Below are 26,351 nucleotides of genomic sequence, written 5' to 3'. Positions count from 1 at the left end.
GTAACCCTGTGTGTGCACATTAAAACTGCTCCGCAGGGTTTCCAAGGATGGGGCCCCTTGGAAGCAGCTCACCAGGCCTATCTTCCAAGGTGCCTCTGGGTGGGTTCTCACTGCCAACCTTTCAGCTAGTAGTCAAGCCTGGGTTTATACTTCACATATGGTTTTAACATTCGGCTTTTATATTTAAATGGGCATCTTATATATTTAAATAAAAAAAACTTAAATTAGAAAATAACAAATTTTAGTTACCAAAAGTTATTATTTAGTATACTCTTGAAGGATGCATTATCAATACTACTTTTAGCCTTCTACCTTAAATACTACGACAAAGTCATTACCAAAGGGAACAAAGAAATGGCCTTGATGAGATGTTACTGAAATAACTATCTTAGTAGCTGATTCTTCCCAGAATAATGATTTATTTGTAGTTGTTTTCCCTGCTTCTCACTCTCTTCTTCTCTCTCTCCTTATCTGTCTTCCATTAAGATCCATGTTATATATTTTTGGAGCCCTGGTGACACAGGTGTTAAGAGCTCGGATGCTAACCAAAAGGTTGGCAATGCGAATCCACCAGCGCTCCTTGGAAACCCTATTGGGCAGTTCTCACTCTATCATTTAAAGTTACTTTAATATACAGAAGTTGATCTGATGGTGATTAAATGAGAGTATTTTGGTCTTTGAAGTAGTTTTTTTAAACAAATTGTTATGGGTTATTGACACTCAATAAGGCTGTCCAGTAGGAATAGGTAAAACTCCAGTTGTTCCTGCTATATCAAAAGCTCTTTTTAAAGCATAATTTTTATCTAATATAAAAAGTTGTTTTTTTTTTCCCCACTAGACACATTTTGAAACATCAGTCCATGAGGGAAAGTAATAATGTAAGGAAGTTTTAGTTGTGTTGGTATTCATCAGTTGGCTATTACTGTCAGGCACTTTTCTAAATGACTTATAGACCCAATATCATTTAATCCTGACAAACATCTTCTGAAGAGGTATTGACACCCCCATTTTATAGAACCTGCAACCCAACAGCCCTCAGCCTGTAAGCTTCTGAATAAGGGTGTACACCCAGAGCTGTCTGGATTAAAATGCACGCTCTTTCCCGCTCTGAGATGTCAAAAGGTTAGGAGTCAGGGCTCCACCTGCTTCCCAGGTGCTGGAAATCCTTCCTGGGGTGGCTCTGCCCAACACTTTGGAATGCAAGCTCCCTTTAGCAAGCGCTTGTTTAGCATAGTTTCCCCGCTGGCCTGTCTGTCTAAGGCACTCAGCGAATATTAAAATAGCCCTAATCATAAAGTAGCAGGCAGTCAACCGTGTAGCCTTCTTACTCAGGGGGAGGAGAATAGCTCACTTTCCCTGGAGGGCCTGAGAAAATGCAGTTTACTGGCGTCAGCATGAGGTGTGACCCTTCTTCCCTCCATCTTTGCTCTCGCCCACGCCTCTGGTGACCATCTTCTTGCGTTAGCCCAGAGTCTGGGCAGGAAACTTGACCAGGCCTCCTTTTCTTCTCCACCCAACAAACACATCATCAGTCCTTTCATTGAGCTGGCTTCTGATTGGAGGCCGGTTGCTTTGGATAATGACCTTTAGGACCCTTCTGTTGGTCACAGCCTGTTCCTATTATTCTTACCACACCTTAAGACGTCTGCAGTGGGACGTGAGGGTAAGTAAAAGACCAGTATTTTCATATCCCCAGGTACCAGAAACACAGAAGACGCTGACAGGGTTCCAGCCACCTGAGTGGTCCAGGACCAGCATCTGTCCATGTGTCCCTTCTGGACAGTCTGCTTGCCAAGATGAGGGACCTTCTTCAGTACACCGCCTGCTTCTTTGCCTTTTTCTCTGCTGGATTTTTGATTCTGGCCACCTGGACAGACTGTTGGATGGTGAATGCTGATGACTCCTTGGAGGTAAGAAGTCAGCCGCTTCTCTTTCTGACCCAAGCGCACCCACATCTTCTCTGTGTTCTACCACTACTCAGTACTTTCACTAGGACCAGCAGTTATAGCAATAATAGCCAACATGGACTCATTCGCTACACTTATTGCTTAATTGCTTCCTACTCACTGAGTCTCAGTACTATTAACTCAAGCCTCACAGCAAATCTATGGGGTAGTTATTGTTGTTATTTCCATTTCACAGATAACGTTACTGAATAATCCTTTTTTTTTTTTTTTAATAAAGGCAAATTCATAGAAGGATAATTGCATGCTCTCTGCCATTGAGCCTTCCCTATGTACATATACTGAATTGTAACAGTAATACCACTTCTCTCAAAGATGAATTTGCTCATCTTAGTTACAGCAAATAGGGTGACGGGCTTTCTTTAGGAGTGATCAGAGTCTCAGACATTGAGTAATGGAACTCAAGGCATGTAAAATGTACCCATTAATATGCAATAAAATAATTATATTTTCAGGAATTTCCTTGGTAGGATAAAATATTCCAAAGGAGCAAAATCTATCTCCTTGTACCCCAAGGAATAAGGGGTGTATCTGGATTTGAGAAATTCTCTCTTGAAAAGTAGTTGCTTTGGGAATTGAGTACTAGGCAAGGAACGGGTTCACATTTGAGGATTTTATTTTTCTCCCTCAAGAAGCTCAGAAAGAGTCCAAAAGTATTTCCTATGGCCATAGAAATCTGAGACAGCAGACCTGAGAAAAAAATCAAGTCTTCAGAATCTGCTGCTATTCTGTAGTATGGTTTGGGAAATTGTAGGCAAGAACGAGAAAGAATATATTAGAATTCAATAAAAGAGTATATAGTAACCCTATTTGCTCTTTTCTGTACATTCTGAAGGTAACAATTTAATCAAACAAATGCTGTAATATCACGGGTAGGAAGTTGAGGAAGGATAGCAGAGAGTGAATTTATATATTTATATATATATATTTTCTCCTAGTTTTATTTACCAGGCTCTGAAGTTAGAGTTAGAAATGGGAAATAATAATCTTTCTATTTTGCTGTGTTCTATTTCTGCTCCTTATTTTTCCTTGCTTTCAACTCTCTTTTGACTTCCACGTGGCATTTCAAAACCAACTGAGCTATAAATACCTCTTCAGCGCTAGAAAATTTGATCCCTAAAAATTGCGATAGAATTGAAATACTGTAAAAGATGTCTTCTGTGAGTGAATCTAGTCACGCAGATCATCTGGCATGCATATAAACAGCCAAAAAAAAAAAAAAATCCTAGGAACAGAGCTCAGAGAAAAGAGCAGAAAAAACAACATTCTCCTGCTATTAGCTTACCATTTTCTGAACTGCCAGAAGATGGTGATTAATAGCAGAAATGCATGGGACTAGAGATTCATTAAAATTGTGTTTTGAAAATGTTAAAAAAAATATGCAAAATCCAATATAAAGACATTATTAAAATATTTTCTGAAACAACTTGGAAATTGTTCTGCTTCGGCTGAATTAATTGCTAACTTCATTTGGTATGAAGTAGAGTTTTAGAAAGGGCCAAAACTTGTTGGGGAAGAGGATGGGAGTCCTGACAGTTAAACTGCTCTCCTTAGTTTTATTTAAGGATATCCAACCAGTTTTCCATCTGTCCTGTGGAAGAATACTTCTAGTCAAAATGAATGAAATGAGCAGTCCCGGTTACTCACCTCCAGTAAATTCTTGCTGACCTTAGTCAAGGGTTAGTATTTCTAAGCTTCTTCCTTGTTTCTCCTACTTGAAATGTATTGAAATAAATATTTCCCAAGAAGCCTCCACATTAGAAGAAGAACCCTGTAAGGAAGAAGACTCCCTTATCATCCAGTAATCTGTAAAAATTTTTAATGTATGTAAAAGGATAGGATTCTCTCAAAATAATTGCTCCTGAAATTGGCCAGGATATAAATTCATACAATTATGCATAGATTTGTAGGTTCTGATAGTCACTGAATCAGTTACATCACTGTCCCTCTTTACTCCCCCCACTCCCATGTATATATCACCTGAGATTCATATTAACAACTCACTTTAAACAACTGTGGAACAAAAATTGACACAGCAAAAGTCTGTTTTTAAAAAAAGTACTTAAGGCACAATTAAAAAAAAAGTATACCAATGGAAAAAGTAAACAAAAAGGGTATTATGAATTTCTAGCTTTGTTAATATTTTAGAATGATATAAGCATGAGGGTTGGAAGATAGGTTCTATGGATCATTCAACATAAGAGAACATGAAATACACACCATATAAAAGGTACTATGCTAATCCGCCTCCTTAGGAGAGGCAAAGATAAAATAAGAATGGGCCCTGCCTTCCAGAAGTGTGTATTTAGTCAGGAAAAAAGCATATACATGCAACTATAATTAAAACAAACAAAAAAACATACTTCTATTAGTATTTTGAGGAAGAAACAAAGTGCCATGGGAGCAGAGAAGACAAAATAATTATTTCTTGTTAGGGATGTGTGGGCATGCCTCTCGGGGGAAAAGGCATTGGAAAAGGCATTCTTGAAAGGACAGAAAAGGTTCTCCAATGGATGCAAAAAGCCGAAGTGCAGCGGGGGTCTTTCAGGTGAAAAAACAATATGGTAAAAATGCACAGCGAGGAAAAATTCAGGGCTTGTTAGAGGGTTAAGTTGAGTAAAAGGATGCACAAGGAAGAAAGAACTCAAATACAGGTAGTCCCTGATGTACGGCAGGGTTCCGTTACTAAGACTCCATCATTAGTCAGTTCTGATACAAGTCAAAGACTTTTTTTTTTAGCTTTCACTGTTGTTGCTTTTGTTATTAGTATCTTTACAAATTTCATCTTTGAACATCTGCGAGTGAACATCTGAGAAAGATAATATCAGCAAATCATGCTGCTACGTTGTCTGTAGTACATATTACTAATGATAAAAAAAAAAAAAAAAAACCAAAAAGAACAGATGGTAGTAAGCACGGTTCGTCATAACTCGAACACGTCTAAATCGGGCGTGACCTGTATTCTTTTCTTTTACTACAATAAAACTCCCCCTCGAAGAGTGAAGCTCTTTGTATGAAGTGAAATTGTTGAGGAAAAAGAAATGGCAGATGGGACTAAAGTGTGCACATCCTTAAATCAGGGGTTGGGTGCCAACCTACCGTCCTGCTCCTGCCCTCTTTGATTCACTTGGGTCTCTGGGAAGACTGATAGGGTGAAAAATAAACTTGGGTTTGAGATTATTTAAACCTTTGTTTACATTTTAATCCACATTAACTGCCTTCTGTTGAGCAAGTTACAGCCCTTGTCTTAGTTTCCTCAGCTATGAGTTGAGCTCAGTTATCTCTAATGTTCTTCTTAGTCTTTACATTCTTTAACATGGCGATGCCCTGACTATGTCTGAAATCCCACAGAGGTGGCAGTCACTGAAGGACCAATGGCTCCTAGAGCCATTCCAGAAATTTCCACTGGGAATTTATTATGAATCTTCATTATTTTTGTGTAACTTCATAACTCTCTGCGCTTTGTTCCTTTTTTCCCCTTTCTTCATTCCTTCTTTCCTTCCTTTCTTTTTCTTCTTTATCTCCTCTTCCTTCCTCCCTCCCATTGTCCTTTCCTCACCTTTTCTATTCTTCCTGTTCTTTCTCCTTCTATTTCTTTTCTCCACTTTCTCCCTCCCTTTCTCTCTCCAATTTTTCTTTTTTATTTTCCTTCATTTCACAAATATTCCTTGATAACGTCTTCTGTACCTGGCACTGTGGTGAGATCAGGGTTGTGAAGAGGATGGAGAGCTGGGGTTGCCTTAGGTGGCTCTCAGTGTACAGGTGAACTGCTAGTTTTATATGATGTAGTATGTGCTATGATAAAGAATAACCTTGAGTAGGCAGCTCACCCAAACTTGGATAAACAGACTACTCAGAAGAAGTGATATCTAAACTATGACTTGAAGGACAGGTGAGGCAGGAGAAATGGAGAGTACTGCAAGCACAGGAAATGGCATGTGCAGAGACCCAAGTAGGAGAGCACCCTGTGTTTGTGGAATTGCTTGTATTTCATCATGGAAAGAGTTTCCAAGGTGGGGAAGAGAAAGAGGAGCTGGGACATCACAGGCTTTATGTATTGTGTAAAATACAGATCTTGAACCACTGGCAATGCTGTATCATTGGAAGGTTGTAACCAAAGCTGTATGTGCATTTTAGAAAGAGCAATCATTCTGGCTACTCATGGGAAATCATTGGAATGAGGAGTAAAATGAGGTAAAAGCCAAACCTATTGCCATCAAGTCAATTCTGACTCTTACAGACCCTATAGGACAGAGTAGAATTGTCCCACTTGGTTCCCAAGGAGCAATGGGTGGATTCAAACTGCCAGCCTTTTGCTTAGCAGCCAAATGCTTAACCACTGAACTACCATGTCTAGGGAGAACAATTAGTTGGCTTTTGCCACAGACCAGAAGATACACAATGGTGGCAAGCATGGAAAGACATATAAAGATTTGGGAAACTCTAAAGAACTCAACCTGATGGATTTGACAGTTGACTGTATGTGGGGAAAGAGGATGATAGAGTGGGGGAATCCAGATTGAAATCTACCTTACTGTTTTGGAGCAACTGGGGGCATCACTTACCTGGAGTTTAAATGGAGAAAACTCAGCCACTGTGTAGAAGTCATCATACTGCAATGTCCTTGGGCCATCGCACAGTTATTATTTTCTGGTTTCACTTATTATACAACATCTTGAGTGGGGTGGGGCTACAGAGGTGTATAGTGGGGAAGTTCACAGGGTGGACTTGATACCACAGGGACCTGAGATTAAACCCCCCTTACCAGGCAGTAGCTGTGTGAATTTAGACAGACTTTTAAACGGCTACAAACCACATTTCCTCTTCTGAAAAGGGAGAATAATAACACATACATCATGAGTTTCTCCTGAGGATTAAATGAGCTTGTGTATCTGAAGCAATTACCACAGTACCCGTCAAATACAAATCAGTCAATAAATGTTGGATATATTACTGTCTCTTCCTAGTTCATGGTTTTGTTTTTGTTTTAGAGGAGGCGATGACATTTTGTATAATGTTTGCTGAAGAGAGAGATATGAGATTAAAGCCCTAGTCCTATTTTTGCTATTGATTCTTTTGAAGAAATTTTCTTTATTGCTCTGAGCTGTAGTTTTCCCATTTTTATTCTTATGACTGGTTGCTTTGTTTTTAGCCAGGGAAAAAAGGCAAAATAGAGACAAAATAGCAGAAGTTATATGATGAATGCCCACATTTAACAAAGAAAATAAATTATGAATTAATAACATCATTAATATGTGAACTATATTATAATACATTTAATTCTTCATTATTCACATTGAAATAAAGTTTCTTCCTAAATTTACTAATCTCTCAATTATAAGAAAGAGAAAGATGTTCCCACAAGATTATCCCATTTTCAGTTAATCTTTTGTTAAGTATTTGCTGAGAACCTACTATACACCAAGCACTGTTATGATTACAATTTTTTGCCTCTTAGAAAGGTTGCCCAAATCCACATTTATTTTATTCCCATAATCAGGTTCTCCCTTAGGATTTCTTTTTGCATTAATCATACCACAATTCTTTCTGACATAAAACTAAATATTAAAATTATTATATCTAGGATGCATTCCAATTAATTTTTTTATTAGTTTTACTTTCCAGTAGATTTGAAACATCTTTAGCAGATGTCTGAGGTTACGTTCTCTTTTTCCTCTCATGATCTACAGCACCGTGCACCAACTTATGCATAATAGGAATTCCTGATGCATTTGTTAACATGAATTGATGGAGCACCTATTAAGATACTTGGCATACTTATTGAAAGAATGAATAAATTAATGAAATAAAATGTGAGGTGATCTTTGGAAATCTCTTGTTTTTAAGCCAAGAAGTACCTCTGTCTCAGGACCATCACTTTTTCCCCCCTCATTTTAAAAAAGCAAGATCTTTTATCTTGCTACAAATTAAATTATTTTCCCGATGTGGATTTGGTTCTTCTTTTTAATAAGATGGGCGTAAAGATCTAATCTCCTGGAATGTCTAAGAAGGTTGGTGAAGAGCATATTCTTATCTAGAAGATACAGACTTTTTCCATCTGGTGCTTCAAAGCTGAGAAAGAAAGGAAGAAAAGGAGAGAACAAAGCAAATTGTCATTTTGCAGCCATTCACTCCATCTAAATTGTGATCTTTGTTAGGCAGGAATCATTGTAAAGCTGTGATAACATACTTTCATAAAGAAAGCGTTCTAAAACAATTAAATATGTGACATTGATGAATAATGCAATAATTGTTAAAATTGAGATATTTAGGTAGTTCAGATATGTAAGTCATGTCATATGACCATGAAGACCACAAAAATTATATATTACCTACTAAGTTTACGGTTGCAGCAGTACATCGACAGAGAACTACCAGAAATTTGAGCCAGAGGATGTGAAACAAGGGTTATCAACGTTGACGTCAGATGGATCTTGGCTGAAAGCAGAGAATACCAGGAAGATATTTACCTGTATTTTATTAACTATGCAAAGGCACTCAACTGTGTGGATGATAACAAGTTATGATTAACATTTTGAAGAATGGGAATTCCAGAACACTTGATCATGCTCATGAGGGACCTGTACATAGACCAAGAGAGTGTTGTTTGAAAAGAACAAGGAGATACTGCGTGGCTAAACATCAGGAAAGGTGTGCATTAGGGTTGTATCTTTTCACTATACTTATTCAATCTGTATGCTGTGCAAAAATCTGAGAAGCTGGACTATATGAAGAAGAACATGGCATCAAGATTGAAGGAAGACCATTAACAACCTATAATATGCAGATGACACAGCCTTCTTTGCTGAAAGCAAAGAGGGCTTGAAGCTTACTGATGAAGATCAAAGACCACAGCCTTCAGTATGGATTACACCTCAACATAAAGACAACAAAAATCTTCATAACTGGGCCAATAAGCATCAGCATGATAAATGGAGAAAATATTGATGTTGTCAAGAATTTCCTTTTACTTGGATTCACAATCAATGCCCAGAGAAGCTGTTAAGAAATGAGAAGACATATTGCATTGGGTAAATCTGCTGCAAAAGACCTCAACAAAGTTTTCAAAAGCAAAGATGTCACTGTGAGGACTAAGGTACACCTGACCCAAACCTTGATATTTTCAATAGCTTCATATGCATGCAAAAGCTAGACAATGAATAAAGTAGACCAAAGAATTGATGCCTTTGAATTATGGTATTGGTGAAGAATATATTATGTTTATGTTTTTTTTAGTTTTGGTCCTTCATTCTCATTAAGGGCTGTTTTAAGTTTTCTTAGACCTTTGACCAGTAAGAAATATTAAAAAATACATAAAAATTAAAAAATTCAGAACCCTGTTTTAAAAAATCCAAATATCTTTTTCGTTAAAATTAAAAATATTTTAAGTTTTGGTAATAAAACATGTTATCTATTATAGTATTATTAAAAATTTGTCATCTTAATAAGTATATCTAAAAAAATACTGGATACAGTTAAGTTGTATCTCCAGTGTAAAAGCATATCAGCACGAAGTGGTAAAGTGGTATGAAAACTGTACATTCTTATATACGTGTATGCTAGGTGGGTTTTCAAATAGTGATAGAAGTTAATGGATTATCCATTTTTCTTTTGATTTATGCCTTTTTCTTTCCATATATATTACATTTACACACAAATCCCAGTGTATATACACTTATAACCTAATGCAGTATTGAAGAAAACCAACTTGGACAGTGGACGCCAATAGCAAATATTTATAAATTCACTATATATATATATATATATATATATATATATATATATAGTCTCCTATGTAACTGGAGAAGAAACAGATGCTGATTAATTCAGTATTTTTGAGTGTCTCCTGCGTGGCACAAACGGTCAAGCACTCAACTACCATCCCAAAGATTGGTGGTTTAAACCCACAATGAGGCACTTCAGAAGAAAGTTCTGAGCACCTGCTTCCAAAAAATCACAGCCTTGAAACTCTATGGAGCAGTTCTACTCGTCAACACATGGGGTTTCTAGGTTTCCACGAGTCAGAATTGACTCAGTGACAACTGGTTTGGTTTTTAATTCTTAAATAATTTATAAAACATGTGGAGGCAAGGCAAACACACCCAAAACTACAATAAATAAGACAGACAAGGCAGGCAAAATTGTGTGCTGCTGCTTGTAAGTATTATAAGGGTGATAAAAAAAGAGAAATCCGCAAGGACAAGGATGGAGAAGACTTAATGGTAAACTGCACAGAATTCAGAAGAAGAAATCCCAGGATGAAAGAACTAATTTAAGCCACTGTAAACCCAACTGGGAAGAGTTGTTATCAATATGGTCTCCTAAAATTGTTTCCAGGCTATTTTTTCATATATAAATCACATGTTAAAAGAAGAAAGATTAAATCTGGAATCTTCTGTTTTAAATGATCCTGTGAGATAAAAATTACTAGTTAACTTGCATTTTTTGCCCTTTAAGAAAGTTAACCGTAATATTTTAAGCACTGATCTGCTTATCCTTGGTGCGTACAGAGCCCAGGTAGTCAAAGTCCATGTGAATGGAAGGCTAATTAAGAACTATGGGGAATCTGGCAAGCACAAGCCCCATCCAAAAGGGAGGGAGTTGTCACTCCAGTCTTGCTAATTGTTGCTGTATGAGACTGGAGAGCCGAGGTGGCCGGATTGACCAAGTTCTATGAGAAGCCAGAAATCTAGAGTGTTCCATCAAATCTCTACATTTTGTCCATTAGGAACTAATTAACATTAAGATATTTATGCTGGCCTCATGTTTATGACTTCTCTATTGCTACACCTTGGTTAAGCTCCATTTAGAAGATAATCTACTCCTCATTTCAGGATCAACAGATAGTCACTGAAATAACATATAATTACTCTAGTATTTTTTTCCATGTGATTTATTAATATATAAATTACATGCTAAAAGAAGAAAGCTTAAATTTGGAATCTTCTGTTTTAAAAGAACCTGCGAGATAAAAATGATTTGTTAACTTTTGGGTTTCTTGCCCTTTAAGAAAGGCTAACCATAATATTTTGAGTGCTGGTCTGCTTTGTAAGAACCTTGTCCTAATACTTTTTAAGAGCTTAGATTTACTGGTCTTTCAGAGAGTTCCTAGTAAGCTGCCTTACAACGGAGGTGTAGGTAAATGAAGACTCTATGTTATAGACAAGGAGGATTTTCCTAAATATGATAAATACCATAAAGTCTTTTAACCTTGTTCTTTTTTGCACAAAGGCACCTTTAAGGGTGTCTCCAGTAAGTGCTGTATTAACACAGAAGTTTAGTTAATTACAGCCACTATTCTCACGTCCCTTAACTGAGTGTGAATACCAAGCAATCTAATAGTATGCCCCTAAGCATTAATACTTAATAAAATTGGATTCCTTGTTTCCTCTAATGAGCTCATTGCTTTGCTAAATATGGTCATTGCAGGTAAATGATCAATGGCCTTGAAAATGATACCACCACTGAATTATTTTGGCAAGACAGAGATACTCTTTTAGTGTAAACTAAGAATATTCACATAATGCGTCTCAGGTCACTTTCTAAGACGTCTCAGGTCACTTTCTAAGACGTCTCAGGTCACTTTCTAATGTGACTGTGTAGGTTTGTTAGTTTGTCGTAGTAGATGAGTGGCCTCAAGTCCACATCACACAGCTCAAGTTGGAATAAACTGGATCCAGTGCATTTCTGTTAAGCGAGGGACTGAAAAGCAGTGGGCTATGAGAAGGCTTGTGTTCTGTTATGGTATACAAGTTCAGTACAAGCCATCTCTACTGCATTAGTTCCTTAGAGCTGCCATAGCCAATTACCACAAACTGAGTGGCTTACCACAACTGAAATTTATTCTCTCACAGACCGGGAGCCCAGTAGTCTGAAATTAAAGTATCAGCAGGGCTATTCGCCCTCTGAAGGCTCTAAAGGAGAATCCATTCTTTGCCTCTTTCTGCTTCTAGTGCCTGTCAGTATACCTTGACTTGTGGCCGCATCACTCCAATCTCTGCCTCCATGGTCACATTGCCTCCTCTTGTGTCTATGCCTCCTCTGTGTATCTCTTGTAAAGACACTTATCATTTGATTTAGGGCCAATCATGATGATCCAAGATGACCTCTGCATCTTGAGATCTTTAACTTAATTACATCTGCAAAGAACCTTTACTAAATCAGGTAATATTCACAGGTTCCTGGGAATAGGATGTGGATATAACTCTTGGGAGGCTACCATTCAGCCCACTATGTCTAACTTAGTTATGGTCACTAAATCTACACACAGCCACTACTCAGGTTATTAGGATATTTAAGAACTTTAAGAGTATTATCATTTATTGGGCAAATCATTCATATGGTGTGTGTGTGTGCATGTGTGTGTGTAACTTTTAATTCTTTTTATTTTATTTTTTTAATTGAACTTTAGATGAAGGTTTACAGAACAAACTAGTTTCTCATTAAACAGTTAGTTTACGTGTTGCTTTATGACGTTGGTTAACAACCCCACAATATGTTAACACTCTCCCTTCTTGACCTTGGGTTCCCTGTTACCAGCTTTCCTGACCCCTCCTGCCTTATAGTCCTTGCCCCTGGGCTGGTGTGCCCCATTAGTCTCTTTTTGTTTTATGGGCCTGTCTAATCTTTGGCTGAAGGATGAACCTCAGGAGTGACTTTATTACTGAGCTAAAAGGGTGTCCAGGGGCCATACTCTCAGGGTTTCTCCAGTCTCTGTTCGGCCAGCAGATCTGTTCCTTTTTTGTGAATTAGATTTTTTTTCGACATTTTTCTCCAGCTCTGTTTGGGACCCTCTCTTATGAACACTGCCAGAGCAGTTGGTGGTGGTAGCCAGGCACCATCTAGTTGTATATGTAATTTTTTAATTCTTAAAGCCACCCTGTCATTATCTCCTTTATACAGATAAGGAAATTGAGGCTCAAAAAAGGTAAGATCTTTCCCAATGTTACAACACTGCTGATAAGTGACAATATGTATTTGGGCCAATTTATATTTAAAGTCTGTGATTTTTCCAGAATAGCTTAAGTTCAGTGCATATATAAATTTAAAATTAACCCAAAACACATTTTCTTCATTAGATTTTTGGTCTCCGTGGTTCTCTGAGTCCAATAATTTTCCATTAAGTCTAGAGCATCACTTCCGGATTTAATCTTAGGAAGAGCAAGCCAAAGTGAGGTTTTCTAGAGTAATGGCTTTGAGATCAAATTCACGATAAGGCTTACTTTACCTAATGTTATCGTCTCAAGTTCAATTCTAGAGCACTTTAACCTGAAATGGATTTGGAATTTTTTAAATGGGCTTTAAGTATGCTGTGATGCAGAAGAGCATACAGATTGCTATGTTTGAATCCTGTCTCCACCATTTACGAACTACTTTCTTGGAGATGTCATTTAACCTTCTTGTGTTTTCTTATCTGTAAATGGAGAATAATAATAGTGATATCTATCTCATAGGGTCCTTGTAAGGAATAATGGGAAAATAATATGTTTAAATCATACCTGATTAATAAAAACCAAAAAACCCAACCCCTTGCCATTGAGTCAATTCTGACTCATAGTGACACTATAGGACCGGGTAGAACTGTCCCATAGAGTTTCCAAGGAATACCTGCTGGAAATAAAATATATACTAAATTTATTATTATTACTTATTACCAATTATAAGTATTTTATATATCAAGTAATAATAGAGGTACTACATTCAAAATTGTGATGGAGTTACAAGCATTAGAGTCTCTGGCACGCAGCTTCAAAGCAGAACGTGGGGCAGAGAGTTTTGTGTTGCATGTATTCCCTGATATGATTTTATTTTATTTTTTGCAAAGCAAAGTGTTTTTATGTACCTTTCCTTCTTCCCCACACCAATTATAATCCTCCTGGTGGAGTAATGGAGCCCTGTTGGCACAGTGGTTAAGAGATTGGTTGCTAACCAAAAGGTCGGCAATTCAAATCCACCAGCGGCTCCTTGGAAACCCTATGGGGCAGTTCTACTCTGTCCTATTGGATCACTATGAGTCAGAATCAACTCAACAGCAATAGATTTTGTTGGTTTGGTGGTGTAATAATGAAGCACTCAGCTGCTTACTGAAAGGTCAATGGCTCAAACCTACCAGCCATTCTGTGGGAGAAAAGACCTGGCCATCTGCTCCTGTAAAGATTGCAGCCTAGATCTGGAGGTGAGATGAAAAGGCAGAGGGGGGCAGGAGCTGGTTGAATGGACATGGGAAACACAGGGTGGAGAGGAGGAGTGTGCAGTCACGTTGTAGGGAGAGCAACTAGGGTCACATAACAATGTGTGTATAAGGTTTTGTATGAGAAACTGCGCTGAATTGTAAACTTTCACTTAAAGCACAATTAAAAAAAAAAAGAGAGAGAGAGAGAAAAGATTATAGCCTAGGAAACCCTGTTGGGCAGTTCTGCTCTGTCCTATAGGGTTGACTTGATGACACACAACAACACACTTCATATTAGGTCCCTGGGTGGCAGAAACTGTTTGTGCTCAATTACTAACCCAAAGGTTGGGGGTTGAAACACACCCAATGGCACTGTGGAAGAAAGGAGTGGCAATTTTCTTCTGTAAAGATTACAGCCAAAAAAAAAAAAAAAGTCCTATGAAGAAGTTCTACTTGTCACACGTGGGGTCCCCATAAGTCAGAATCGACTAGATGGCAATGCGTTTGGGGCCTTCATATTTCTTTTCTCACCCTGCTCTGTTATTTATTATTTCTTTGAGTGGGAGAAAAATTATTTTCCAAGATAATTCTTGGTTAAACCTTATTAAACAATTTTCAGATTTCCAAGACTATTCGGATTCATAATTGAGGTAGAGGAAACCATCATCTTTGTTCTGTTCCATACGCATGAGTTCTGTCAAGAATACTCGAAACTATTTTCTGCCGGCATGTTTACAATTCTGAGAAATCCACCATGATGTACAGTGTATAGATTAAGTACGGGAAGGCTCAGGGCACTGGCGCCTTTTAGCTCTAAGTGGACACCAAAAGTCATCTGCACAACATTTCCAAGTAAAAGTGGTTTACAACTGTCAGATTGGATGAAATTAATGCTCAGGTTGTCTAGTTCCATGTTATAACTCGAGAATTTGTTATCTGCCAGTAGGGGAGGAGGAAGTCTTGGGACCTTAATATTTCATTTATGGGTGACTTTATGCATCCCTTTCTTCCCATTTATTTTAAGTTTATAAATGATATAAAATAATACCTTTCTTCCTGAAACTCAGTGTTCATGATGAAGAAAAAAAGTCATGTGAATTCCGAATAGACTGAAGATGTCAACACTCGTCATGTGTTGCCATATTGATTTTTTTGATGAGTACGTATCAACCCAGAGAAGTGAAATGAATTGTCTCTGTGCTGAACTGTAATGGGATGATGGAACCTGCCATTGGCTTTGAATATATTTAGTGTTGTTGCCATCCATCTTAGCCATGACTAATTTCTGCCTCCCAAAGCAGGAAGTGGACTCTTTTCCTGGTGGGGAAAGATTTTAATTATTAATGCTTAAGGTGAAATACAGTAAATGCGTTGTTTCTTATAAATGAAATTCTGATCATGTTTATAACCACTGTTCTTTGCTAACCAACTCACAACAACCAAGTTCTCCCTTTGATCAAGGAGAACTAAAGTGTGTCTGCATGAATTATTTCACGCGGTGCCTTGTCCACCTGCAGGTGAGCACAAAATGCCGTGGCCTCTGGTGGGAGTGTGTCACAAATTCTTTTGATGGGATTCGCACCTGCGATGACTACGATTCTATCTTTGCTGAGCACTCCTGTACGTATGCCTTAGACCTCTGTTACCTGGGACAAGAGTGTGGTGAAATGGCTTGCCAGGGAGGGAGGACCACAGAAAACTCAGCTCAGTTTCCATCATGTGTTTTTGTTTTCTACAGAATTGTAAACAGGTTCTGTCCAGTTTTAATTGTTTCATTTGGAAATGGAATTCATTTCTGAAATGTGAATGGAAGCTTTTTTGTTTAGCATATTTTGTCTTGCCTTCAAAACCCAAAACCCAGTGCCGCCGAGTCAATTCCAACTCATAGTGACCCCATAGGACAGAGTATGGATTGACAAATTGCTGGAGGGTTGAAACACTACCTTACTCATCTCTGCTGTCCCCAAAAGGTCCCGCTATACACAGTAGGCTTCTAGGAAAAGCTTTTTGAATTGAAAGAGATTCCTTAGGATGCTATGATTTTATGATGAGAACTGACGGGTTCGGTGAAAAGTGTTTCAGAGATGGCTTAGTTCAAACAGAAGATTTACAGTTATTTCAATCAAAGGTTTGCTAAGAAAGAGAGATGTGGAGAGAGAGGAACAGAAACAAAAAAAGACAGAAAAACAGCAGGCAGACAGATAGCCAAAGAGAGACACCCAGACTATGGGGACCAGTGAATGAAAAAAAAAAAAAAAATCAGCACACAAGACATATTATTAGCAGGACTATTAAAGCCATCTCCTTCATTTCTCTTCTATTTAGCTTTAAATTATAGTTAGCTGGTACCAGAGTCCATGTTTTTACGAATAAAGAGATCTGTTAATGAAAAAATCTTATCGTTGAGTCTCTCAAGCTTTCCCCATAGTTAAAAAAAAAAAAAAGAGCCATGCCAAGAAATATCAGTCTTCTCTTTAAAGCAAAAGGGTTTTAGTTCCTTTCAAAGAAAGTGATGAGCTATGGCACCCCATGGCAACTTCTTTTCTCAAGAGAAATGAAAAGTAAACCCTTGGAAGGTGACTTTTCCCCTATTTCAATTGGATTATATCAGTCCAGGAAAAGAGCACTTCAAAGAAGCAGGGCTTTAAAGTAACCTTACGTGCTATTTAGGAGTCGGATGCCTGAAACATTTTTAACATAATTCATAAGGTCTTTATTTCATTTTTTTGTAAGGGCCCCTAAGTCTTCCCCCCGTCCTCCCATGCTAACCCAGCTCTACCTCTTAAGAGGGATGATTTGGTCAATAGGAGTGGAAACTTGTGTGCGCCGTGGGCCCATTCCAGAGATGCAACGGCATGGTTAGACCTGAGAAGAAAACACAAAGAGTAAACATTTCCAACCTTTAAACAATGTTATGGGCGTTTGCTTGTGTAGGAAGAAAATAAAATCACCCATAAGGCCAGCACACAGAGAAAACCACTATTTGCATTTTAAGTTTCTTTTTCATCTGTTGCTTATAAAACTCACATTTTTTCTTTTAATATGTACCTAACTATTAATTCCAAATAATATACTAAAGACCCATTACTTTACTTCTCTTTTACAAATTCTTCTGCAAGCTAAAGACAACAGAGATGAACATATATTCTAGTGTGTGCTAAGCAAAAGGTTGGCAGTTTAAATCTACCAGCTGCTCCTTGGGAACCCTATGAGGCAATTCTACTCTGTCCTATAGGGTTACCATAAGTTGGAATCTACTCAATGGCAATGGGTTTTGTTTTGTTTTGTTTATACCCTCTACGTTAGCATGTTATCTATTAGGAAATTGGATTTTATTTCTAGTGTTTCCTGTCTTTCATACAATCAGATGTAGATAACCCTTCCTTTCTATTGCCAGGTATACCTAGGGTGTGAGGCACCAACAAATATTGTTTTTGCAGGGTCTCTGGTGATGTAGACTATCTGAGTTCTCCAAACCAGCCTGTTAACACCATTATGTTAGCCAAATCTCACACAATCCAAAAAGAAAAAGAAATTCCTCACTGGCCATTCACCACGAGCAATCTGCTCTTCGGCTACCCTTCTGGAACTGGGCTCGCCATGGGCTCCGTAGGCATGAGCCCCAGGCTCTGCAGAGCATCTGGTGACCTTGCGTATGAGATAGAGGGTAGAGAGCTCCTCAAAGGGAAGGGGGCACCAGGGCCCAAGAATATCCATATGAGTTCAGTGCACCTCATTCTGATGGTACTGCTGGCCCTGGCTCATCTAGGGTTCCAAAGGGGACTTAACTTCAAAGGAGACAAGCCAAAGTACAGGGACCCCTGAGACCCGGAGTCCTAGCTAGCAGGCCAGCTTACCGAGGCCTAAGGGCAGTACTGTGCATACCACTTGAGGGATCACGAGGATCTGCTGAAATATAAAAACTGATATGACCTGTTGTTGTGTGCCGTTGAGTCGATCCCGACTCTTAGTGATCCTATAGGACAGATTAGAACTGCCCCATATGGTTTCCAGCTGGTGGATTTGGACTGCCAACAGTTTGGTTAGCAGCCTGAGCTCTTATCCACTGCACCACCAGGGCTCCAATTTGACCTAGGAGTCATATTTTTCCTTTCCTTCAGTTTTGAGAAAAATGGACCTTAGATTTGTAATATTTACATTTTTTAAAATAATGCCAACTTTTGAAATCTGACAAATACCATTCTAGAAATAATTGTATAGTCACATTTAAATATATTGAGGGGCCCTGACGGCTCATTGGTTAAAGTGATTGGTAGCTAACCAAAAAGTCAGCAGTTCAAACCCACCAGCTGCTCCATGGGAGAAAGATGTGGCAGTCTGCTTCCGTAAAGATTTACAGTCTTGGAAATCCTATGGGGCAGTTTTCTATTCTGTCCTATAGGGTCCTATGAGTCAGAATTGACTCAATGGCAGTGGGTGTTTTGGTTTTATGTAAGTGTATTAATAACATAATTTGTATTGTATCACCCATCAGTAAGGTAAAAACTGATTTTATGCATTAATTTCCTCTTAGATGTGGCATAAAAATATTTTTACTTTAAATCGGGAACTTTGGCCACGTTTTTGCAAGCAACCTATTACTGAATAGGTCTTAAGGTTGCCTGTTGAGAAAAACAACGATTTAAAATGCAAGGAAGCCCCAAATCACTAAGAAAATAAAACGTAACTCAATGTTGTACCATCAAAGCATACATTTTATTACTTCTGTAATATCCAATGATTCTGACTTGAGTTAATTAACCCTCTCTTCTAGATAAAATTTCTCCATTTTTCATCTAGCCTAAGCGTGACACATAGGTCAGGAGGCTTTTAGAGCTGAAGATACAGCTTCTGTTGCAGAAGACAACTCATACTATCCCACTTTTGTTTACCTGATCTTACCACATACTCGTCTTGGCTGTAGCTTTAAAATATGCTCAATTGCAAACATAAGGTTGAAGTGTTAATATGAAGTCTTGGCCAAGAAGGATCCTGATCTGAAGGGCTGAAGGAGAACCTGATCTGACCTCTAGAAAGTTTCCTGCTCCGTATGGAAGCTTTTTCCCTTCTTTAAAGATATACTAATGGATCCCACCAGAATGAATTGGCTAGAGGTCTTGAAATATTTTTTCCTGCTCCTCAGTACCAAATTTTGATAAGTTTTAAAAAGAAGTTTTTTCTTCATTAAAACTTCGAGTAAGTCATAGTGATCATTTATCCATTTATTTGTTCAGTATTTATTAGATAACTTCTGCAGAACAGTTACTGTACGTTCAATTCAGCATTCAGCTATAATCTTTGTGAGTAGGATTCATTGCAGGAAAATGCAGGGCAGGAGGCAAAAAGGAAAACAATTATTTAGTTACCGCTGTGTGCCAGGCTTTCTTCTAGGATGGCAACAAGATTAAGTAATGATTGGCATTTGAACAAGTATTTGGAGCCCTGGTGACACAGTGGTTAAGAACTTGGCTGCTAACCAAAAGTTGGCAGTCCGAATCCACCAGTCACTCCTTGGAAACCATATAGAACAGTTCTACACTGTCCTATAGGGTTGCTATGAGTCAGAATTGACTTGGCAGCAACGGGTTTGGTTTTTTGGTTTAAACAAATAGTAAGTAATGTCAAGATTCTCATAATGTTGTTGAAGTTTTATGAAAAACTCATTTCCAGGTTTATGCAAATGTAAAGTCTGCCTTCTAGGAATGGACCTGTGTTAATGTACTTGGTTGTCTATCTGTTCATGTATCTCTGCAAATTAACATCTTTCTTTCCTCTATGTCATAACCATGTGCCCTGATCGTCCAGTGAAGCTGGTGGCAACGCGGGCGTTAATGATTACTGCAGATATTCTGGCCGGGTTTGGGTTCGTCACTCTTCTCCTTGGCCTTGACTGTGTGAAATTCCTCCCTGATGAGCCCTATGTCAAAGTCCGCATCTGCGTTGTGGCTGGAACCACACTGCTATTAGCAGGTACTGTCTAGACTAGCCATGGGAGTAGACATAGATCCCCACGGAAGGACTTGAGGTGAAGGAGAAGGATGCTGTTCAGAAGCAGAAGTTCATTTTAGGATCATCTATGATTTGCTGATCTAGACTGATGAAGCAAAGAACACATTTTACTAACCTTACATTCTTCAGCTCTGGAATCAGATCATTAATATTTTGTTAAGGTCACAGATCAAGGTTTACTGATGTCCTGGAGCTTTTTTTTTTTTTTAATCATTTAAAAATTTATACAGTGCTTTACATTTTAAAAATAAAATTTGTATTGGTATTCCAGAATTTAAATTCTAAAATAAGCCCTGACACCTACTTTCTTATCTATACAGTGCACCCCACCCTCCCATCCATTCTTTACAGCAGCAAGCTACATCATGTCAAGTCCTATGGTAGACTTTTCCCATGTGTTAACCCACTAAATCATAAAGGTAATGACAGATTATATCATTCCCACTTAGGAAGCAGATGAATAAGTGGAGTCCTGAAGACTGATAAATCAAGCATGACTAATAAACAGTACGTCAAGAAGCACTCTACCTGGTGTTCATTAATAAAACTGAAAGCTGATTTTTTATCCAGTCAGTCTTTAATTTCAAAGCTTAGCCTTCCTGCATCACAACCTGATGTCCCCTTTGGATCTGAATGTAAATCAAGAGGAAATAAATTGAAGAAATCAAAGCACAGGAAGGTTGTAAACCAAGGGGCACATCCTCCAGAGCGTGGCAAAGAATTAGCAAAGCAAATCAAAGTGGAAACATAATCAGTCAGCGCAGGGTAGTGACTAGACAGGGAGTTTGAAGATAAAATACTTGGAGACACAAGGATGCAATGTTACTTACGCAAGTTACTTAACCTATGTTTCTGTTTCTTGGTCTTCAAAACCAGGTGAAGCAGGAGCACTCAGAAAGATTGAGTCAAGACCCTGATAAGCCTTGTTGTTGTTGTTGTGTGCGGTCAAGTCAATTCCTACTCATAGTAACCCTATAGGACAGAGTAGAACTGCCTCGTGGGGTTTCTTATGCTGTAATCTTTAGGGGAGCAGATTGCCAGATCTTTTCTCCTGCAGAGTGGCTGGTGGGTTTGAACTATCAGCCTTTGGGTTAGCAGCTAAATGCTTAACTATTGTGCCACCAAGGCTCCTTTGATAAAACTTAGGCTTTACTAAAAAGTTACAAGGATTTAGTAATCCTTCCTTTTTTTTTTTTTTTTTTAATTTTTAAAAAACATTTTATTGTGGTTTGGGTGAAAGTATAGAGAAGTTAGTTTCCCATTCAATATTTTATACACATTTTGTTTTGTGACATTAGTTGCAATCCCCTCTATGTGACAATAATCTACCCACTTTCCCCGAGTTCCCAGTTTCCATTAGCCCATCTGAACTTTGTTTTTGGGCACATGCTGCCCTGTTGGTCTCTTACAGCTGATTTTTCTGAGAAGCACATTCCCCACGTGCGTTATTGTCCACTTTATAGGCCTGTCTATTGTTTGGCTGAAAGGTGATCTCCAGGAGTGAGTTCAGTTCCATGTTTGAAGGGTGTCTAAGAGCCATAGTCTTGGGGGTTCCACCAGTCTCTATCAGACCACTAAGTCTGGTCAATTTTATGAATCTGAATTTTGTTCTATATTTTCTCCCACTCTGTCCAGGACTTTCTACTGTGATCTTGACCAGAGGAGTTGGTACTGGTAGCCAGGCACCATACGGTTCTTCTGATCTCATGCTACTGTAGACTGTGGTTCATGTGGTCCATTAGTCTTTTGGGCTAATTGTTTCCTTGATACTTTGATTGCTTCACTATTCTTTGCTCTGGATGGGAAGTAAAATAAGTCAATCACAAAAGGACAAATATTGTATGAGACCACTATTATACAAAGCCAAGAAAAAGTTTACACACTGAAAGAAATATTCTTTGATGGTTACCCTGGATGAGAGGGCAAGGGAGGGGGAATTACTAACTAGATGGTAGACAGGTATTAACTTGGATGAAGGGAAAGACAATACACAATATGGGGCAAGTCAACACAACATGACCAAGGCAAAGGAAGACACTGAGAGAGACACAAGAATAAAAGGCAAAAGGTAAATACTGTTACATACACATCCCTGCAATAACAGTAATAACAAACGATAAAATACAAGTGGATACATAGGTAGATATGTAAGCTACACAGGTGTGGGATGCATATGGGAGTATACCCAAGAGCATGTATAGATTTGGCAGAAGGTATTTCTACATATGTATTTGTATGTGCTGCAAATATATCCACGTATATAGTACAGAACACAGACGGCACAGTTATGAAAACTTCCTAGCCATAACCAAACACTTCAAAGGACACAGTCATTGGGTTTGAGGGCTTAGGACCATAGTCTCGGGGGACATCTAGGTCAATGGGTATAACATAGTCCATAAAGGCAATGTTCTACTTCCTATTTTGGTGAGTAGTGACTGGGGTCTTAAAAGCTTGAGAGCAGCCATCAAAGATAAAACTATTGGTCTCTTCCCATCCAGAGTAGTCCTTCCTTTTTAAGATATCTCTCCCTGTATACCCACCATCCATCTATCAGTTTGTCATACTATCATGGCTTTTGTGTTGCTATGATGCTGCGTAAGCTATGCTGCTGGTATTTCAAATGCCAGCAGGTTAACCCATGGCGGACAGGTTTCAGTAGGGCTTCAAGACTAAGACAGACTAGGAAAAAGCCCAGGCAATCTACTTTTGAAAATTAGCCAACTAAAATCCTATGGATCACAACAGAATATTAATATTAGTGCTGGAAGATAAGCCCCTAGGTTGGAAGACAACAATGAACTCAACTATTATGAGGCTGGTGCAGACCAGGCAGTGTTTTGTTTTGTTGTACATGGGGTCACCACGAGTTGGAGTTGACTGGACAGCAACTAACAACAACAACAATGTCCCCATATAGAACCTGGTGATAATTTAAAGGCTTCGCAAGCAACAATGTGTTTTATTATTTATAAGAATTTAAAACCGTATAGTTTTTCACACAATTCATGCTTTTGGGGAAATCACTAAATACCTCATTTTTTATAAAACAATAAAACAAAATTTCAAGAAAATGTAAATAACTGGGGGAAAAAAAAACTTCCTGCAGGAAGGGCTGAAGAAATGACTTAATTAAATATCCAGGAATGGCTAAAGCCATGGAAACATGACTCAGAACCAGTGTTCTATGTAATATAAATTTCATAATCTTTCTAAGTTGTGAAAAAGGATCCTACACCCTAAACCTGTAAGTAACAGAATTATAGAAAAGGTGTGGTGATTTATACTGTTTTCTAAAGGTTGTGTGTTCATGATCTAATCCTTCTTAAAGTGGTTGCATTAAATAGTTAAGGTAAGAATGTAAAAAAATGGCAGTTTGCTTAGACATCGTTGGTTCCCCAGGTGGGCAAAAAAAAAAAAAAAAGAAAGCTTTTTTGGAGGGTACAAACAGCCTTTTTCCATAGTCTTTTGTTCCCACTCCCAACTCCTGGCTTTATTTTTTATATCTAAGCCTTAACATGCTGTCTTAGTCATCTAGCTCTGCCATAGCAGAAATACAACAAGTGGATGGCTGTAACAAAGGGAAGTTTATTCTCTCACAGTCTAGTAGGTTACAAGTCCAAATTCAGGGCGTCAGCTCCAGGGGAAGACTTTCTCTCTCTATTGGCTTTGGAGGAAGATTCCTTGTCACCAATCTTCCCCTGGTCAAGGAGCTCCTCAGGCGCAGGGACCCCAGGTCCAAAGGATGTGCTCTGCTCCCGGGGCTGCTTTCTTGATGGTATGATGTCCCCACTCTCTGCTAGCTCCTCTTTCCTTGTATTTCTTGGGAGATAAAAAATGGTGCTGGCCACACCCCAGGGAAACTCCGTTTACATTGCATCAGGGATATGACCTGGTAAGGGTGTTGCAATCCCACCCTAATCCTCTTTAACATAAAATTACAATCACAAAATGGAGGACAATCACTGAATACTAGGAATTATGGCCTAACCAAGCTAATACACACATTTTTGAGGGGATAAAATTCAATCTCCATGACACATGTGATTTATACCTTTAAGATGACAGAAGACCAATGTCACCATTTCAAGACAGTCAATTGTCAGAGAGGCTAATTTCTGGGAATAACATTTCTTAGTCCATTCTTATATGGTGTGGTGGTAGGGGGCAAGGGTTCATTTTAAAATAAAGATGGTTTCTAAAATAAAGATGATTTGTTTTGTAACCCAACACATTAAAATGAATGATTTTAAAAACACAGCTTCCATAAAGATGCTGATTGTGTAGCTGGGGTAACTTTCATCAGGGTCTGGGGAGTTGGAGCAGGGAAACAGTAGGCTACTCTTAATGATAACCCTTAACGATACAACACAGAACGAACATATGCTCTATAGCATTTGCCTTGGATTTTGTCTTCTTTCTTTTTCCTTTGCTTTTAATATTTTCCTTTCTACACCACTGAAATAGTTTTGGAAAGACAGGAAATTTAAAGAAATCAATAGTGACCTTTTAAAAAAAAAAGACTGTTTTAGGTTCTGAAAAATAGGTGAGCGCTATTCTATTTCATTTTTTGTATTTCCCTACGTGGAATCGACTCGACGGCAGCGGGATATACTAAGATGGAAATCCTAGTGATATAGTGGTTAAGTGCTATGTCTGCTAACCAAAAGGTTGGCAGTTCGAATCCACCAGGCACTCCTTAGAAACTCTATGGGGCAGTTCTACTCTGTCTTACAGGATTGCTATGAGTTTTTTTTTTTTTTTTTCCTACTAAGGTATAATTTGGAAGAGACACAAGATGAAGGCCAAAGAAAGACATAGAGGAGAAGTGTCCAAAATTTGAGTTGCCCATGAATTCACAGCATTCTTATTACCCCTCTGAATGACGCCATACATTGGGTTTAGTAGGCAGATGTCCTTGGATCTAAATCTGGAAAACTCCAGGCATATTTCCCTTCTTTCAGGTGTCCCGGGAATCGTTGGCTCTGTGTGGTACGCTGTTGATGTTTATGTGGAACGTTCGTCTCTGATTTTGCACAATATATTTCTTGGCATCCAATATAAATTTGGTTGGTCCTGTTGGCTTGCAATGGCTGGATCTCTTGGTTGTTTTTTGGCTGGTACCATTCTTACCTGCTGCTTATACATCTTTAAAGGTAAGAACAAAACAAAATGGCACACGTTCTTGTTTCCACTCCCATATTTCCGAACCCAATGGAAGCACATCTCTCCAGCACAAAATAATGTCACTTATTTAATCCCTACTTATTGCCGAGAAAATTTGCCATTGTTCAGGAACAACCAAATTACAATACACCAGCCTCATTACCCAATCGGTGGTATATTTGTTGAAAAAGAAAACCTGCAGCTAAAACTCTGTCCAATCTGCAAATACATAATGGTTGTTTAGATGAATTACCGTCTTAAATACCTAACGTCATCCAATTTACTAATTTTATATTTGAGTTACACAAAGAAATGGGCTGAGAATAAAGTCAAATATTGGTTGTTAAAGAGTGTAATGTGTTACTCTTGGGTTTCTAAAAACATCTCTTAAAAAATGAAATAAATCTCTGTCTTCATCAGAGGAAAATGGGAACTTTTGGCAAAATTTTAAATCTAAAAATAGGTTTCAGGATGACAATCCTGGCTTCTCCTTAGATAATTCCTGCTTACAGTATTTATATTCTTGCCCCTTTTTTTGAGAGAATGTATAAAATGGCACTGTTTTTTTTTTTCCATTTACTGAGCAATACTTATGTTTATATATCTGTATTAATCTCTTTCAAACAGGTGTGGGACCTGAGAGGAGCTATCCTTACTCCATGAGAAAGGCTTATTCAGCTGCGGGGGTTTCCATGACCAAGGCATACATAGCCCCTCGAACAGAGACTGCCAAAATGTATGCTGTAGACACGAGGGTATAAAATGCCACCCACCAGCCTGTGTTTCGATATTATTTAATTAATCCATTCCTATGTTCAAGTTTATAAAATAACATGTCAATCCAGGAATAACAGTTATTTAGACTTCGTGTTCAATTCATTTAATTGCTCAGTTTAATCAAAAAGTTTGATTCACCTATCACCTCTTGTTTTTACTATTCTCATATTCTTCCTCGTTCTTTTTCTCTTTACATACATGCACACACAGTCTCTCCCTCTCTCTCTTTTTCTTTCTCTCTCCATTACACAGACTTTTTAAGC

General features: G+C 38.3%; 1 protein-coding gene across 1 annotated transcript; it reads left to right on the top strand.

Annotated features, from left to right (window-relative positions):
- Positions 1-1,045: 1,045 nt before the first annotated feature.
- On the top strand, positions 1,046-26,129 carry CLDN16 (claudin 16). Its single transcript, XM_003412921.3, is given in 6 exon segments — positions 1,046-1,777; positions 1,779-1,910; positions 15,654-15,756; positions 19,942-20,106; positions 25,110-25,301; positions 25,939-26,129. Coding segments are annotated over 6 exon segments (924 nt in total). The 5' UTR covers positions 1,046-1,579; the 3' UTR covers positions 26,073-26,129.
- Positions 26,130-26,351: the final 222 nt, after the last annotated feature.

This window comes from Loxodonta africana, chromosome 1, assembly GCF_030014295.1.
Source record: "Loxodonta africana isolate mLoxAfr1 chromosome 1, mLoxAfr1.hap2, whole genome shotgun sequence".
In the NCBI taxonomy this organism is placed as follows: Eukaryota; Metazoa; Chordata; class Mammalia; order Proboscidea; family Elephantidae; genus Loxodonta; species Loxodonta africana.
The sequence above is the reverse complement of the archived record's forward strand: the minus strand, read 5'-3'. Positions and strand labels throughout refer to the sequence as shown.